The following is a 16,019-nucleotide window of genomic DNA, read 5'->3' as shown; positions in this document are numbered from 1 at the left end:
AATTAATTTGAAATAAACGATTTTTTTAGTGAATTAAAATAAATTTAATATTTAATTAATTAAAATTACTGTTAAATAATCTATTTTAATAGATTAGAGAAGGTAGCCTCAAACTAAATGACTACAATCTAATCTTTCAGGCCGAAATTGTGGGCATAACACAAGGGGCTAGGTGGGATTGCGTTAGGTTATGCAAACAGTCAATAACCAGACTTTTAGTAAGTAACTCGGTTAATAGAATCTGTATACCCGTCTCTTTTGGAGTAGAAGGAAATGAAAAGGCAGACAAACTGGCTCGGTCGAGGCAGTTGGAGACACATTTCCGCTAAGCTGGTCGCCCCAGGACTTCGAACACAAGTAACAAAAGGCATGCCACAAAGTTATTTCGGAGTAATGTTGATGGTGAACAGACCAAAAAGCTCCTACTTTTAGTCGAAAGGGCACTCCATTAAGATCCTACCTTCAGAACATGGCAAACGTGAAGTTGGCGAAATGATCTGAGGATACTGAGACGCTGGAATATTATACACAGGCATACTCAGAATTCTTCCTGTGAGAGACACTGCATATTTCATGGCTGTCAACGCTCCAACTTAAGAGATATTAGGCAGTTTATGGAAAAGAATCAGGTTTTTTTACCAAATCCACAGGTTGCTGGATATAGCTTAATTTGGTTATCACCCAGTAGCACAATGGTCCGAAGTGCGGCCTGTGGTCTGGCGCCCACGCGCCTCTTTTTTCAACCAACTAACCAAGTATCGTTCTAAAATATAACTGAAAAATGTTAACTTTAGGCAGAATTGTTCATATCACTTCAAAACCAAGTAAACAACAACTACTGGACCTTCGAAACCAGGGTTTTCGACCAAACCATCAAGGGTTGCTTGAAGAAATATTCTACTAAACCATACCTGCTTCCATTGAGTAGAAATACATTACTTCATTCCTTTTTTTTGAGTAGGACCTAATGCTGAACAATAAGCTAGCTTTGGCTTACAAAGGCCTTATTCAAAAACCGTCTTAATAGAAATGGAGCTTAAAGCATCCAAAAAATTAGACTACCTACAATCGAATGAAATACATCGCAATGCTGTTTTTAGACTCTTTTACATTGTACCCCATTTTATGCTTTTTTATCTTCCAGGGAACACCAACATCACGCATCACACTAACAGCACAAGCGAAACCCTTAGCTACCCAGACAGATATCATAGATGCAGAGGTACGAGGCGCACGCTTAGTCGATGGACCAACACCTTTAGAGGGACGCCTACAGCTCTATCACAAAGGCTCATGGCGTGATGTCTGCACAAATTCGAGAAAGTGAGTAGATTAAACAATTTTTTAAACGAACATAATATTATATATGGATATTTTCATATTTTCTCCAAACTCCAACAGTTGGACGCTCGTGGACTACGCGGTTGCGTGTCGTCAAATGGGTTATGCTGGCGGACGATTTTGGAATTGGGTTGAACGCACACCAGGCTATCACCCACGTTTACTCTACGAACAACCGCATTGTAAAGGAGGTGAGAATTCGCTGTTGAACTGCGCCTGGACATCGCGGCAGCTAGGCTCCGGTGTATGCGACTACCACAATGATATCGGCATACAATGTCGACCGTTATACAATGCACCACTCGATAATTGGCGTGGACTCTATTTTCACAACGCGCCTTCGACTAAAACGCTCGGCTATAACAATATCGTGTACACAGCCTTATCACAGTCCACATTACGTTATGTCGATATTAAGCATGCCGGTGTTGGGCGGGACTATAGCGTCAAGTCCGCTTTGGAGGTTATTGGTCTGCCGCCTGTCTTACAACATGTAGTAATCAGTCATTCGGCTTACACCGGTTTCAATGCGACCTTACCGCAAGGAGGTTTCGTCTTGCAAAACGTGACTGTGCAGAAAAATAATGGCATTGGTGTATTTGTGAACTCCAGTCAGGGTATGGTGCAGTTGGACGGTTGCAATATCATGGGGAACGTAGCGGATGGTGTCAAGTATGTGGGGCATGACTTGCGTGCGAATGAGCGTATGGATCGTGCGACTATTTATGACTTTTGCACATTGCCCACAACCTCCGGTCAGACCTATCCCATCTCGCTGTCCTTTACGCAAAAATACTATGCCGGCTCGGAGAAAGTGTGCGGTAAATACTTCTTCACACGTCCCGGTTATTTGCTTACGGTGCACTTTGAATCCTTTGTGTTGCGCAATAATGAGACCGCTGCAGTGGAGATCTTCGACGGTACTTCGGAAACGGATCGGGTGCTATTTGCATGGAAAGCGCGTAACTACACGCGTCCTCAGAGTGTGACGAGCAATCGTGAGAAGCTCTTCATGCGTATACAGGCAGACGCGCGTCAGGAAGTGAATGGCTTTATACGAATTACCACCGATGACACACGCGCATATGACTTACGTATTGCGAACTCGGTAGTTGAGGATAATGGCGGACGTGGTATTGCGATCGATAATATACGTTCCAAACTGCATGTGCATGGTAGCTTCGTCTCGGGTAACGGTCATGTGTCGGGTGTGCATGTAACCAGCGGTGCTGGCGATGTGAATATCACGAGCAGTAACATAACCTTCAATCAGGGTGGCGGTGTAAACATCACCTATTATGGCGGCAATCGTAATATATCGCGTAGCGCAATACAAGCGAATAAAGGTTATGGCTTGGCCGTGTGGCTAAACGATACCAGCGCACCGGACCGTATTGAATATATACCCTTCAATCAAACGACGACGGTTGAATACTCGCAAATCGGCGGAAATTTGGAGACAGGCGTCTTGCATGGGAACTACTGTCTACCCATTTGGGTGAACATCACGGGAAACAGCTTTAACGGCAGTCTACATAACGATGTGCTTGTGGAGTCCTGCTGGCGTTTCACTGCCAACAAACAGCCGAATATGCAGTTACAAATCGGACACAACACTTTCGACTATAGCCAGAAAAACTCGATCTTTCTCAGCCCTGCACTCAACCTACAAGGCAAAATCGAGTTCAATCACTTTCGCATGGGCTCTTACGGTGCAATTTATATACGCAATGACTACATCTTTCAGGAATTCAACTTCATGCCTGTCCGTCTGCTGATACAGAGTAACTTCTTTCGACGTAACAGCGGCGTTTATGTGGTCTCATTGGGCCTGTCGCCCTACAGCACACACGAGCTACAGTCGTTGCTATTCACACGCAATTTTGTGCGTGATAACAAGATCTCAGAACCGTTTGGACCGCTGATCGAGGGTAGTGAGGGCAGCGATGGTTCGGGACGTCTCAATCCACGTTGCCGTGTCGCTGCTGCAGTTGTGGTTGCTTCCAGCAATGTGGACATCTTCCGCAACATACTACACAATTTGGACTCCGCCTACGAGGTTGGCTCACAGCTGAGTGATCAGAGTCAGATAATCAACGCCACCTATAATTGGTTAGGCCACTCGGATGAGAATAAGATATTCGCGCGTCTCTTTCACCGTAATAATCGTTATAATTTGGCTAAGATACAGTATATACCCTACCTTCTACATAGCTCCAATCCGGGTTCTACGACAATGATCACAATGTCTACGCTGGTGCCACGCTTCTCACAAGAAGGCTCTGATTTGATTGGCGGTGAGATTGATGGTCAAGAAATACTCTCACCCGGCACGTATCGCGTAACGAACGACATCAACATACGCCCTGGAGGCAAACTAACACTGCAACCCGGTGTTACGCTCAAATTTGAACCCAGCGTCGGCATGATGGTCGCAGGTAAATTAGAGGCGCGCGGTCGCCGCCCAGATGATATATTCTTTACGTTGAAGCGTGAAACTGTTATCGCCATGGATAATTCGACTGACATGGAACAATTAGATGTGGACATTATCGATGTGGAGACTGAGTCGATCATAGAGAAGAATGAGCCACCGCGTGTGCCGGTACGGCTCGTTGGAGGAGCTGGTGATTACGAAGGACGTTTGCAGGTCTACTTAGATGGACGTTGGGGCACAGTCTGCGACTACGGTTGGACAGTGTTAAATGCGGCGCTTGTGTGTCATCATCTCGGTTATACGCTCAATCCGCGTGACTGGCGACTACATCGCTCACAAATGCCTACAGTGGGTGTGACAGAGGATGTTATTGTATCGAATGTGCGTTGCACCGAACATGATCTCGATATAACTAAGTGCCGCGCAGAGTACTCAACACGTGGTGAGTTCGAGAACTCATGCACACATGAAAACGATGTGGGCATGCGTTGTTATGAGGGCGCTTGGGCCGGTGTACGCTTCAGCATGTTAGCCGAACGCGCTGACCTTCAATACCTAACTATTGAGAAGGCAGGCCTATTCGATTACACGACGAATATCTTCAAGCCCGCAATACAAATGGACTTTGCGCGACACAATTTAGAGAATGTGCGTGTGGTGGATAATTTGCAAGACGGCTTGGGTGTTGTCTATGCAGACCTTTATGGTGGCAAGTCAGTGAACAATATTAAAAATTGTGAATTCATAGGCAATCGCGGTAATGGCATTAGCTTGAAGCAGTTGGATTTGCGCATACAGGGTTCGATTATAAAGAACAATCGCGACAGTGGTATCTCACATGATCCGGTCATTTCGGCGATCGAACAGAGTGAGCTGGGGGGTTGGTTTAAAATGGCTGTGGACTTTAACACCTTTGAGGCTGACTACGATCCTTACGTATTACCACGCGATGAGGGTCAAATTGACTTGGACACCTGGCAAAATAAGTATATACGCACAGAGCCGGTGCGTGGTGAGTCGATAAGTCGTAAAATTGTCGTGCGTTGCCCCGCCGGTTATGTGCTGGGCATACAATTGCTCAACCCCGTACAAAACCTCTCCACCGAGCATATCACAATACTCGATTCGCAAACGGAGAATAGGCGTTCCTCTTTGTGGGTGCTCAAACGTGATCTCAACGTATTTCCCACCACGAGCAGCAGTTACGGCATTATCATTTACTACGAGAGCGGTACGAATGCTTTGGGTGGCGCTGTACTGCGTCTCTCTACTGTCACGGCACCAGTGCAGAACATACGTAATCGCGTCGTGAGCGGTCCTGTGCCTACGCTTAGCATACGTTCTACTAAAATACAGAAGAACTTTCGTGGCATTGCCGCCTACTACTATAATCGTTATGTGGGCGATAATGGCGAGTATTATCTACGTAAAGCGAATGAGTCCATCAAAATTATGAATTCTGAAATCAGCACGAATTTTCGAGAGGCTATACTGGTGAAGTCACCGTTCTGGGATGTGCAGTACAGCAATATTTCCGAGGTGACTATACATGTGAACAGCACGATGATCACACAAAATGGACATGGCATAAGACAACTCTCGAAGGATTTGCGTTCTTCGAATAATCTCTTCCATTATGTGGTACAAGATACGACAGTCGAGGATAATGCCTTCGGTGGCTTCCAGGTCGCATTGCCCTACGTGTGGCAGTATAATGAGAATTTCACGCACAGTGTCTACTTCGGTAATAGCACTTGGCAACGTAATCGCAATTTTTTCATCGACATCAGCGGTCATTATACGGTCTTCAACATAACCTCAAATGTATTTCTGAACAATCAGTGTCCGCGTAGTCTGATAACACTCGATGGCATGGAGAAGCGCATCAAGTTCGATTATAATCGCATCGAGAGTAACAATGCCAAATTTATTATGGAGCTACGCGCTGACAGTTTGAGCGAGATACTGGGTGAGGTGCCGGCACTGATCGCCTACAATACCATAAAGGGTAATAGCATCGACTCGATGGCGGGCAATTTCCGTAATGCGCCCATGCGCAATTACCGACCACGTAAAGTGCGTCCGCAGAATCGGCTACCGAGCGCCGTCGTGCGTTTGGATGGCATACAAAATGTGAAGCTGTATCGTAACTTAATCGCCGAGAATCAAATGGACTACAATCTGGTGGCGGGTGTACGTTCGGCACGCCTAAATAACTACTTTTATGCCACGGAAAATTGGTGGGGCTCGAAGGATGCCAAGTACATCGAGTCGAAAATATTTGATTTCGATACATGGAACGATCACGCAGACGTCATTTATCAACCATTCCTCATTGAAGACACTTTCGATGGTAGTGTGTCGCTGATCGATGAGCACGACGAAATCATTGATCTCAACAATTGGACGGGTGGTCGTATATACAAGGATCTGTCGTTGCCCAAACGTCTCGAACCATATCGCATACTCTCCGACATCACTGTCATGCCTGGTGCCACGCTTTCCATACAGCATGGCGTACAACTTGAGTTCGAGCCGAATGTGGGTATACTGGTGTTGGGCACACTCTTGGCTACCGGTTATCGTGAGTCAGAAATTATAATGCGTCCATTTGTGAATGCCTCGCACGAGTCGTACACAATGTTAACGAAACGTGCAATCGAAGATCTGAGTCAGTCGCAAGCATACGATTCCATAAGACTTTGCACGAGCGCACAAAATTGTACGACAAATCCGCAGCTTTCTTTTGACGGCATCAACGAAGGCTTTCTCGAGTATTTCAACCATACCACATTGCAGTGGGTACCGATTTGTGATAGCCGCTTCACCGAACGTAATGCGCAGGTTGTTTGTCGTGAGCTCGGCTTTGATCCGCTCAATGTCTATTATGGTCACGATCGACGCATTGAGTATCACACAAACTCACTGACACGTATTTGGACGTGGGTGCAACCGCTGGAGTGTCGTGGCGATGAGTTGCGTATGGAGGATTGCGCCGAACGCTTAAATGGACAAGTTTATGGACGTAGACACGAGTGCCGCTGGGATGATGTATTCGTATTCGTAAGTTGTAATAGCGCGCCCGAAGATCTCGTCTATTGGGGTGGCATACGGTTTGCAAACTCCGACTTCGAAGAGAATCAATATGGTCATCGTTTTCATGATAGTCTCTCACATGGACCGATCAATAATAGACAGAGTCACTTGGAGTATATACGCATTGAGAATGCCGGCATATTGCATAATCAGAAATCAGCCGCAATACAAGCGATACACAAGAATCCGACAATACGTTCGGTGACGATCGTGAACTCCGCACATCATGGTGTTAATTATATAGCACCGAGTGGCACGATGAACCTCAACTTCTTGAATATCAGCAATGCTTTCGGCGCTGGCATCAATATACTCTCGTTGACCGGTGAGGGTCGTGAAAGTGATGAGTCCAGCTTTACACCACTTAAAGATTTGGATATACCTTATAAACTCTTCTCGCTCGTTGATATCTGTGATCCGCAAAAGGTGCTCACCGTGGAGGAACGTATTTTAGTCTACTATAAGTACGATAATAACCCTGTGAACTGTGTAAAGATATTCACTTCACTATATCGTGCCAAACCGATGGGCTTCCGTTTACTGCAATCGAATTTATTTAATCACTCGAAGGAATATGGACGCACGGATGTGATAAATCTTTTCGATGGCGATATATATAATGTAACTTCACGTTTTCTCGGCAAAATCGAATGGGACAGCGATAATCAACGTAAGTTCTTCAAGACTGAGAGTCCCACTTTGAGCTTACAGTTGATTGCGAGTGGCGCGCCAGAATATCACGGTTTCATAGCCGAAATTGTAACGGTACCGATATCGACTTTAGGACAATGTGAGTAGAAAACATTTTAAATTGCATAAAACTTTGCGCTTTATCATTTGCTTCTCTGCAGTTCGCGATGCTCAACACAATGTCACCTATACCCACATCTCGAACGCAGTAAAGGGCGCTGTTACTTATTCGTCCGCCGGTGAGGTTACACCCACTCTAACGCTCACCTCGAATCGCATTCAGGGCAATTGTCATCAACTGTATGGTAATTTCTCCACTTGCAAGGCGGCGCTCAGCATTGATGTGCAGAATATGCATTCCCTTTACTTTATGGTAAGTCGGTAGGCACAAATGCAACTTATATCTCCTACTAATTGTATTTTCCTTTGCAGAACAATTTGATCATGCATAATCAGGGCGGTCTGAGCATACGCGCCGACTCACGCGGTTCAGCCACTTCGCTGCGCGGTTTCATACATCACAATCTCTTCTATGGCAATCGCAATCGTCCGGCGTTGTATGTGGAGGGTCGTCAGTCCTCACCGTATCAAGAGATCGAGCTGTATCGTAATTATTTTGCACAGAACAAGGCCGGTTTCGAAGATGTCATCAAGCTGCGTCAAGTTGTCTCGAATTTCAGTTACAATTTCGTACATAGCAATGTTGGTGGACGTATTGTCGAGATATCGGGCTTTGAGAAAGTACGTTTGCCCATCTATCAGACTACGTCACATAATGGTTTTTATAGGTAAGTGAGAGCAATGAGCTTTCTGTTGAGATTTCGCTCGTTTTCTAAGTTCAGCAGATCTTTTGTATGCGCGCCGGAATGTAGGCAACAATTCATGCTGCTATTTTACACCAAATATTCATAACCATTGCATACCTTTTGGCGCTTTATTAAAAATCGTACTTTTTTTCTTGACAGCAATGTTGCCACGAATTGGATGGGTCGCGCTACAGTTGTCGCCGGCACAGCAGGTCAGCAGTATGTCGACAATATATTTGAGAATCCCGAAAACGATTATGAAATGATTACCGTTAATAACTCTATGTAAGTAAATTAGCTTTACACCGGTATTTTAACTCAGTACTATAAACCGAAGTTTCTATAAGTTTTCTAACCCCCAAACAAATATTTATGTATAAGCCCACTTTGAACTTTTCTTTTCTATTTTTTAACCTCGTTTTTACAATAACTATCCACTACATATGTACGTGCCTGAACTATGTATGCATGCTACGTAAAAACACACACTCACCCGTTACTCTAACTGTAGTTTGAATGTTGATTATGTGATCAATAGGTAAGTGGAAGCAACTTTAAAAAATAAAAATTTCTCATACAAAAAAAAAAAAAAATACAGAAAATAAAAAAATTCTCATTAAAAAAAAAAATAAAAAAAACATTTTACTTTTCTCATCATTTTCACTTTCCTCTCTTTAGCACCATTGAACTGTGGCGCTCAAAGATCGATGCTAGACACAACTATTGGAGCTATAATAACACGATATCGGTGCAGTCGCGCATACGCGATAAATCAGGTTTGCATTCAGATGTTATATGAAGTTTTGAACATAATTTCTAACCCACTTTTCAGATGATCCTCTGCTACTCGAGGTGCAAGCGGTGCCATTCCAAATGAACAATCTCACCATACTCGATGGCAAGTGCCCGCCCGGCTGGTCGTTAGTGCATGATACTTGCTTCATTTATGTGGGCGCGCCTTTGACCTTCCATGAGGCACGCGCTTTCTGCCGCAGCGAGAACTCGACGATGCCTTTCATACGCACCGACAGCGCGACGTTGTGGAGATATCTACAAGGCCAAATGAGGCACTTGAAGTGAGTGCAAAGTATATTTTTCGAAGACCTCTAACATAATAAGGATAAACATCTGATGTTCTGATGTTGTCCACAAGTTGTGGTCTATCAATTTTCTGCTAAATTCTTGAACTGCTCGCTATCGCCCGTTTCTCTCTTTCTTGAAACCATTTATTTTAACAATTCTTCTTACATATAGCCTACTTAGTCACCCAGCTTTCGGAATGTTCCTTGAGAAGATCAGAAGCTTTTTTATTGGTATACACAAAAACATTCCTTGAACTACGGTTTTATATATCACCGATAATAATTCGTAGCTGTCTACGTCCCAGCTCTGTTGTAACATCGATGTATAATATTAAGATATCACTCGATCAAACGAATTTCGGAAGCTCCTCAATAAATCTCTCGTTTTACTAAATTAATATTTAATGTTTAAAAGTTTATATCAAGATTGACGGCTTTTATAATCCATTCTTAGTATTATCTATCTTTTCTATGAAAGGAATAACCAAAAGTCCTTTAGTATACTTTAAAAAAAAAATGCACATATTCATCTCCAAAATCTTTTTTGCAGATACCCCGAAAAGGTGTGGATACAAGATTTCGATCACATCGATCGTTGCACAAGCTTCGCCTTCACCACCACCGAGATTGAAGATTGCAGCAATGAGATGGGTTTCATTTGCGAAACGGATCCAAGGGTAGGCCATATTTTAAAACAATTAGACATATTTGACTTCATTTAAATTATTCTCTAGCAACTGGTTTTCTCTCTCACACTTTCAGGTCATTATCGATCCGCTCTCTTGGCGCGCCGATATCTTCGCGATCAGCATAATTTCGGCTTTCATTTTGGCTATAATTTTACTCATATTGGTCGCCATCTGTTGGTATGCCAAGTCGAAGCATCGTCACGTGCAACGTTTACAGCGCAGGAATAGCATACGGCAGAGCTTACGTAGCTTGAATAGCATTGATCCGCAGGGATCGTTGCGTCGGCGAAACTTTGTATGATTATATGTTTATTAATTTTTTTTTATTATTATTTCTGATGTTTTAGTTTAAATTTTTTTTTTTATTTAAGAAAGTTTATTTTTCCTTATTTTTTTTAAGTAATCTTAATTATCCCTTATTTAAACTCATTAAGTTATAAGGAACCCTAATAGAACAATTTAATAGAAGGTTTAATTTCGAAGGTATAATTTTATAACACTTTTAATTTCTCGCTTTAAAAACCAAAAGACAAAAGACTTTTGCAGAGCTACTTCCTGCATTCTAGCCTCATACTCAATAGTCGCTTAACAGATCCTTGAGATCATATCTATCATCCATTTGAAATATCCGGTTAATGTTATATTGATCTGTATATTGCTTTCTGAGCTGCTTTGTCCATATATTCCTGTGTCTTCAATTACTCTGATCCCAAAAAACGATCGCTGAATATCTAGCAAACTCCACAGCCTGGACCCCAAGATTATAATTGCTATTAAAACTTGTTAGGAATGAATTATTCCAGAAAAAAGTATTCCAACGAATGGAGAGTGTTTTGAGCAGAAAGTTCCAATATCAGTAAAAGCAGCCCTGATACAACTCGAACCCCTTTCCTATCGACGGGATCTTTTGTCACCTCAACTTTCATATCTGAAATGCTATGACTATTGGTCCAAGATCACGAAATATTCTGCTCCGAAGTTTAGGTCTAATTTCAGAGAATGGTTACATAAATTATTTTGCATAAATTTATATTACTTTCCAGTTTTCATTTAACTTTTTATTCCCGCACTTTTATTTTCTTCCCGACGACTCTCTTTATTTGATTAGAATATGTCCACATCGACGGGCACGCTCTCTAAACAACTGGGACAAGACTATAAAATGATGGGCAACGGCTCCATCGATTCGATGGACAAAAGTGTACTCAGCTCTGACGGCAGCTTCGAGGCGTACGAAAATCAAACGGCGCATCCCAGCGAATATCAAAAACCCAACTACAACGAATATGTGAGTCAACACGCGTTGAAGGGCGCCAATAAATCAAATGAACCATATAAAGTGGCGACAATTGGCTCGATTTCGAAAGCATCCACGGCGCGTGGCCGTCCCCGACCAACAGACACATTCGAGCTTTCCTACCGCAACGAAGGTTTCCGCGACAACTCTACTTATGCCAGCACGCTAAACAACTCGGTGGCCACTAGCATAGCCGAAGACACGCCCATCATACACCAAACCGATGTGGAGGATGGCAACTCGGATTACTATGGCAATGCCAGTACATTACCCTTACATAGTGGCGGTAATGAGAGTCTCTCATTCCTGCACGAGCTCAAACAAAATCTACCACCGCCCGCCTACAATAAACCAAAGGCGCAGGGACACAGTAGTTTTCTGCCCAGCGGCAGTGGGAATGGCAATGGCAAAATGCGTCCCAGCAGCAGCTCACAGCTCAGCAATGACTCACATATGAGTACGTTGCCATATGAGCAAAAAATTGATAATTTAAATTTCACACCCACCCCGCAAAAGGCGGAGGAAATGCCTTTGTATCGACATGAAACCGCCGCGATCAGTGGACTGCCAACACCGCCGCCTGACATGCGTCGTCCCGATTCCTACTACACCGCGGTGCGCAGCAGTAAGGCACAACCGCAGTTGTCGCGCATGGCCGCGGCGCCGCAGACTACGAGAGCGCTGGTGTCGGCGCAACAGCCGAGTGCTACGACACAGCCATTGGCTGGCAAGAACCCGGCGCAGGGTCACAACCAAAATGGCAAACGTCCAAAGACTGTTTATCAAACTGCCAGTCCGGAGCCGACGGCATACCATCGCTCCCGATCCGAGGCACTGTTAGAGACAGATTTCGACAATGAATCGCCGAGCATGGTGCCGCTTAGTACGAATAGTCGCAGCTATAGTCAGCCACTGGAGACGGCTATGTAGACTTAGTTTAATGCGAGATAGTGAAGTAATACGAGGAGGCGACGAAATCGAACGAAGTTTAGTATATGTATAGTGTAATAAGTAACGCATCATCACAAGCACACAAACGATAGAATCACACATGACGCACCTCTTTTTTTTTACCGTTATAATAATTTATTATAAGTAATACATGCAGCTACTTTTTAAGCGCTTGAGCAACAAACTAAACATTAACATTTTTATAGCATAAATATTATATTAAGCCTTTCGATCTGCCTTAATGCTACTATAGCTAGCCGATTTGCTGTTAAGCGAGTAAATATAGTAAGATGGAAGAGAAAGTGAAAATATTAACGCTTTTGCGTGTAGAGATTAAAACAAAATATAATAAAAATGAAACATAAAAAATAAAGAAATTAAAGTTTAAAAATAAAAATCACATTCGCTTTGTTCGAAAACTCATTTCAGTTCTTAAGTTACTATTGATCCATCCATTAGACATAAGTGTCCTATTTTAAGTTCATATGTATTAAATTATATAGATTTCATGTATATACATTAGACACTTGTAATTAATTAAGTTAACGATTTTTTATTAATTTTATATAAATTGACTGTTGCTTAAACGATATGCCAAGTATTTTGTTTAAAACTACAACAGTGTTCAATAAAGTGTTTAAAATGAAGAAAAAACTGGTTTTATTAAACTAAATTTTTAAAGAAAAAAGTTTAACTTCCGACTGCTAAGAAGCTAGAATATGCTTGGCATATAAAGAACTTTCCAAAGGATTTAATTTTAATCAGCTGTAGTGGTCCAATCACGACAGCTTCTTGGTATCTCGATATCTCGAAAACTGAAGGAATAGTTCGCGTATATACAGATGGATAGATATAGCTAAGGCGACTCAGCTCATTATGACGATTTTTATTTATTATATATTTATATAGATATATAACGGGCGATCCAAGTAGGGGTAGTTTTTTCAATAGCCTTTTTTTGTCAGATCACGCGTGAGTAGTATCATAACTAGGTATAAGAATATGATCAGTATGACAACCTCGACTCATTTAATAATACCCTACAGAAATAATTTCTCAGAGTTTGCCCAACTCAGAAAGAAGACCGCTTGCCTCAAAAAAATTCTATAAACACAAGAAAAGATACACATCAAACCGATATTTGATATCTTTGAAACAAAAAGGGAGTAGCATAAAGCCGTCTAGTATATCACGCCGTACTAATCTTTCGTTTCAAATTAGGAGGATTTCGACCAAATATTATATTTAAGGACAATAAGTCAAGAGGATAGAGACTTCTGTGGAAATTCACGCAAGTGAGAAAAGTTCTCTGAACGACGTTCACTTAGGATTGCCCAGAAGTGATTATTTTGCATATAGCTCAAACAGCTCACGCTCCGATCTTAGACCAAATATTCTATTGGTAGCCATAAAACATCCGTTTGAAGCCGAGCTAAAGTGGGAAGGAGTTTGAGTTTGGGACCCGCTACATAAAAAATAGCACCACTAATGAAACGAAGCTCGGCTATAACCGCGTAAGCGTTGTCTACGCCAATAAAGAAGTAGAAGTGAGTTAGTAGTTATCGACATATGAGTCTCATAGAGGATCGATCTACGAGAGACCAACAAACAGAAAAATGAACGATCGTCACTAGGATGTAGTATGTAGTATGCTATAACTGGTCGGTACTTTTGATATAGATCTTTGAAACCAATCAAACTTATAAACAGTTGAATTAAAAAAGGCCATCATCGTATGCGAGGTTCTTCTATTCAATTATTAGGAAGCGTACCTGCGATATTCATAAGCGCAATGTACATAAGCGGTTATTCAAGAGGAGTATCTACAGAGGAACAACAAATTAACAACTAATTCGCTTATACTTTTGGGAGCTACAGTAATATGAAATGTGCATTGTCAATAATATTAGACTCACCTGTTTAAAATGCAGTCAGTCAATCGTTCTCCGCGAAATTATATGCTATTTCATATTTCACAATATTAACTGAAATGAAAATTAAAAAAAAATTTTGTAATTAATAATTTTTTTATTTTTATAAACAAACAAAATTAACTTACTTATATTATATCATTTAACTACAAATTATTTTATAACTTTTTAAAATTTTATTCTGATTTTCATATAAATTTGACTTTGTAAAATCATATTTAGACTACCTGTTTTTTCTTTTTCAAATAAACCATCCTTATAACGGAAACTTTTTGTGTAGTATACTTTCTATTTGCCCACCACTGTGCAGTTTAGAAGCTAGTGCATTATGCCACCAAACTGTCAGTTTGAAATTCAATTACACCCAGTCTTCATTATAAAAACTTTTCTCAGTGCCTTTCTAGCAAACGAAACCAAACAGAAAAGCTAAGCCTGGAATTCAATATCAGTGGCAATTAGTTCCAATTTCCCGAGTATATAATTTTACGATATAACTATTATATTATCTTACTCTCTACGTTGCTCCAGCGTGTTAGAGACAGATTTCACTACATGATCATGATAACCAAACTTAACAACATTACGACATGTAACTTGTTCTAGTTCCATTGAAAATCGCTGCGTATGTAATCAAGAATCATACGACAACAAATATGTAGCTTCTAACCTTTAAAATGTTTATCACTACTAAGCCCCAAAAAAATGTAAGCTATTAGACGTTATTCATAAGTCAAGAACAAAGCAAGGAAAAAAAAACAATGAAATATCTCTTCTGCATTTGTGCCGCCTTGACAAGACCCAACGACACTGGAGAAGGTATCGCTAGTGCTGCCACAGAGTTTGTTGAAATAGGCGTAAAAGCGCAGACATCCTAAGGTTGACTACTCCTCATGAAACTCGTAGCTGAACTACATCTAGTACCGCAAAGAACCCAAACTGGTCTATGTCTCATAAGCCTACCAGACTAGCATAATCTAACCGGACAGAAGTCTTTCCGGGCTATATAAGTAGATCCGATTGTATTCTTCCTTTCTTCCGCCTTTAAAATCTGATTGTGAATACCTGCTGAAAGATAAGCACTTCGAACAATTCTAACCAACCGAATTATAGTACCTTGAACTGAGTATATAAAATCCGAGAAAACCAAGACTCCTCGATTTAGTTGTAATAGTGATAAATATAAATAGTAATAAATGAAGCAGAATTTTATAATAAGAATATTCCCAGACCTCCTTTAAATGAAAATATAAGTCTTCAAGTTCCGAATTTTCAACATAGACCTGCAAGAGTTACGCTCGGCGTTAACTTTAAAAAGTTATTTGTTGTTTTTTGGAGTGTGCGCGAGAGTTGTGGCTGCAAGCGCCGGGCGTAGAGTACAAGCATAGCGCAGCGCTGCCTTAGCAATAGTGGGCGCTGCTGAGCGCCATAAAGCACGCGCCACACGATGCTGCCGCTGTTTTACAATGAAAGCGTAAATTTTTTTTTCTTTTTTTTTTATGTATTATACTCTGCTACACTTTCTTACCACCGGTGAGAGCGCTTACGTTGTCTGCAAACGCGCAGCCAAAACAGAATGCTCCAGAGAACGTCTATTGAGCGCTCAACGTTGATTTTGCTATTATACTTTATGTATTTTCACTTGCGCTGCCACTCTACACAATTCAGCGCCGTAGTTGGAAAAAAACCTCCAACACAGCAG

General features: G+C 41.7%; 1 protein-coding gene across 3 annotated transcripts in view; it reads left to right on the top strand.

Annotated features, from left to right (window-relative positions):
• The window catches only part of LOC108970650 (protein bark beetle), a 30,288-nt gene extending 17,370 nt beyond the window's left edge, over positions 1-12,918 (top strand). The window contains exons 4-14 of one of the 3 annotated variants that reach the window (XM_018936146.1): positions 1,145-1,323; positions 1,402-7,664; positions 7,726-7,937; positions 7,997-8,352; positions 8,530-8,655; positions 8,882-8,908; positions 9,049-9,146; positions 9,203-9,446; positions 10,003-10,129; positions 10,215-10,436; positions 11,250-12,918. In XM_018936146.1, coding sequence (XP_018791691.1) covers positions 1,145-1,323; positions 1,402-7,664; positions 7,726-7,937; positions 7,997-8,352; positions 8,530-8,655; positions 8,882-8,908; positions 9,049-9,146; positions 9,203-9,446; positions 10,003-10,129; positions 10,215-10,436; positions 11,250-12,368 — 8,973 coding nt within the window. In that variant the 3' untranslated portion in view covers positions 12,369-12,918. The remainder of the gene's footprint in view (positions 1-1,144; positions 1,324-1,401; positions 7,665-7,725; positions 7,938-7,996; positions 8,353-8,529; positions 8,656-8,881; positions 8,909-9,048; positions 9,147-9,202; positions 9,447-10,002; positions 10,130-10,214; positions 10,437-11,249) is intronic. The other 2 variants (XM_018936145.1, XM_018936147.1) reach the window with 2 other exon arrangements.
• Positions 12,919-16,019: the final 3,101 nt, after the last annotated feature.

The sequence above is a fragment of the Bactrocera latifrons genome, unplaced genomic scaffold (assembly GCF_001853355.1).
Source record: "Bactrocera latifrons isolate USDA-ARS-PBARC rearing strain unplaced genomic scaffold, ASM185335v1 scaffold_304, whole genome shotgun sequence".
NCBI lineage: Eukaryota > Metazoa > Arthropoda > Insecta > Diptera > Tephritidae > Bactrocera > Bactrocera latifrons.
Note: the sequence above shows the minus strand (reverse complement) of the source record. Positions and strands in the feature narration are given on the sequence as shown.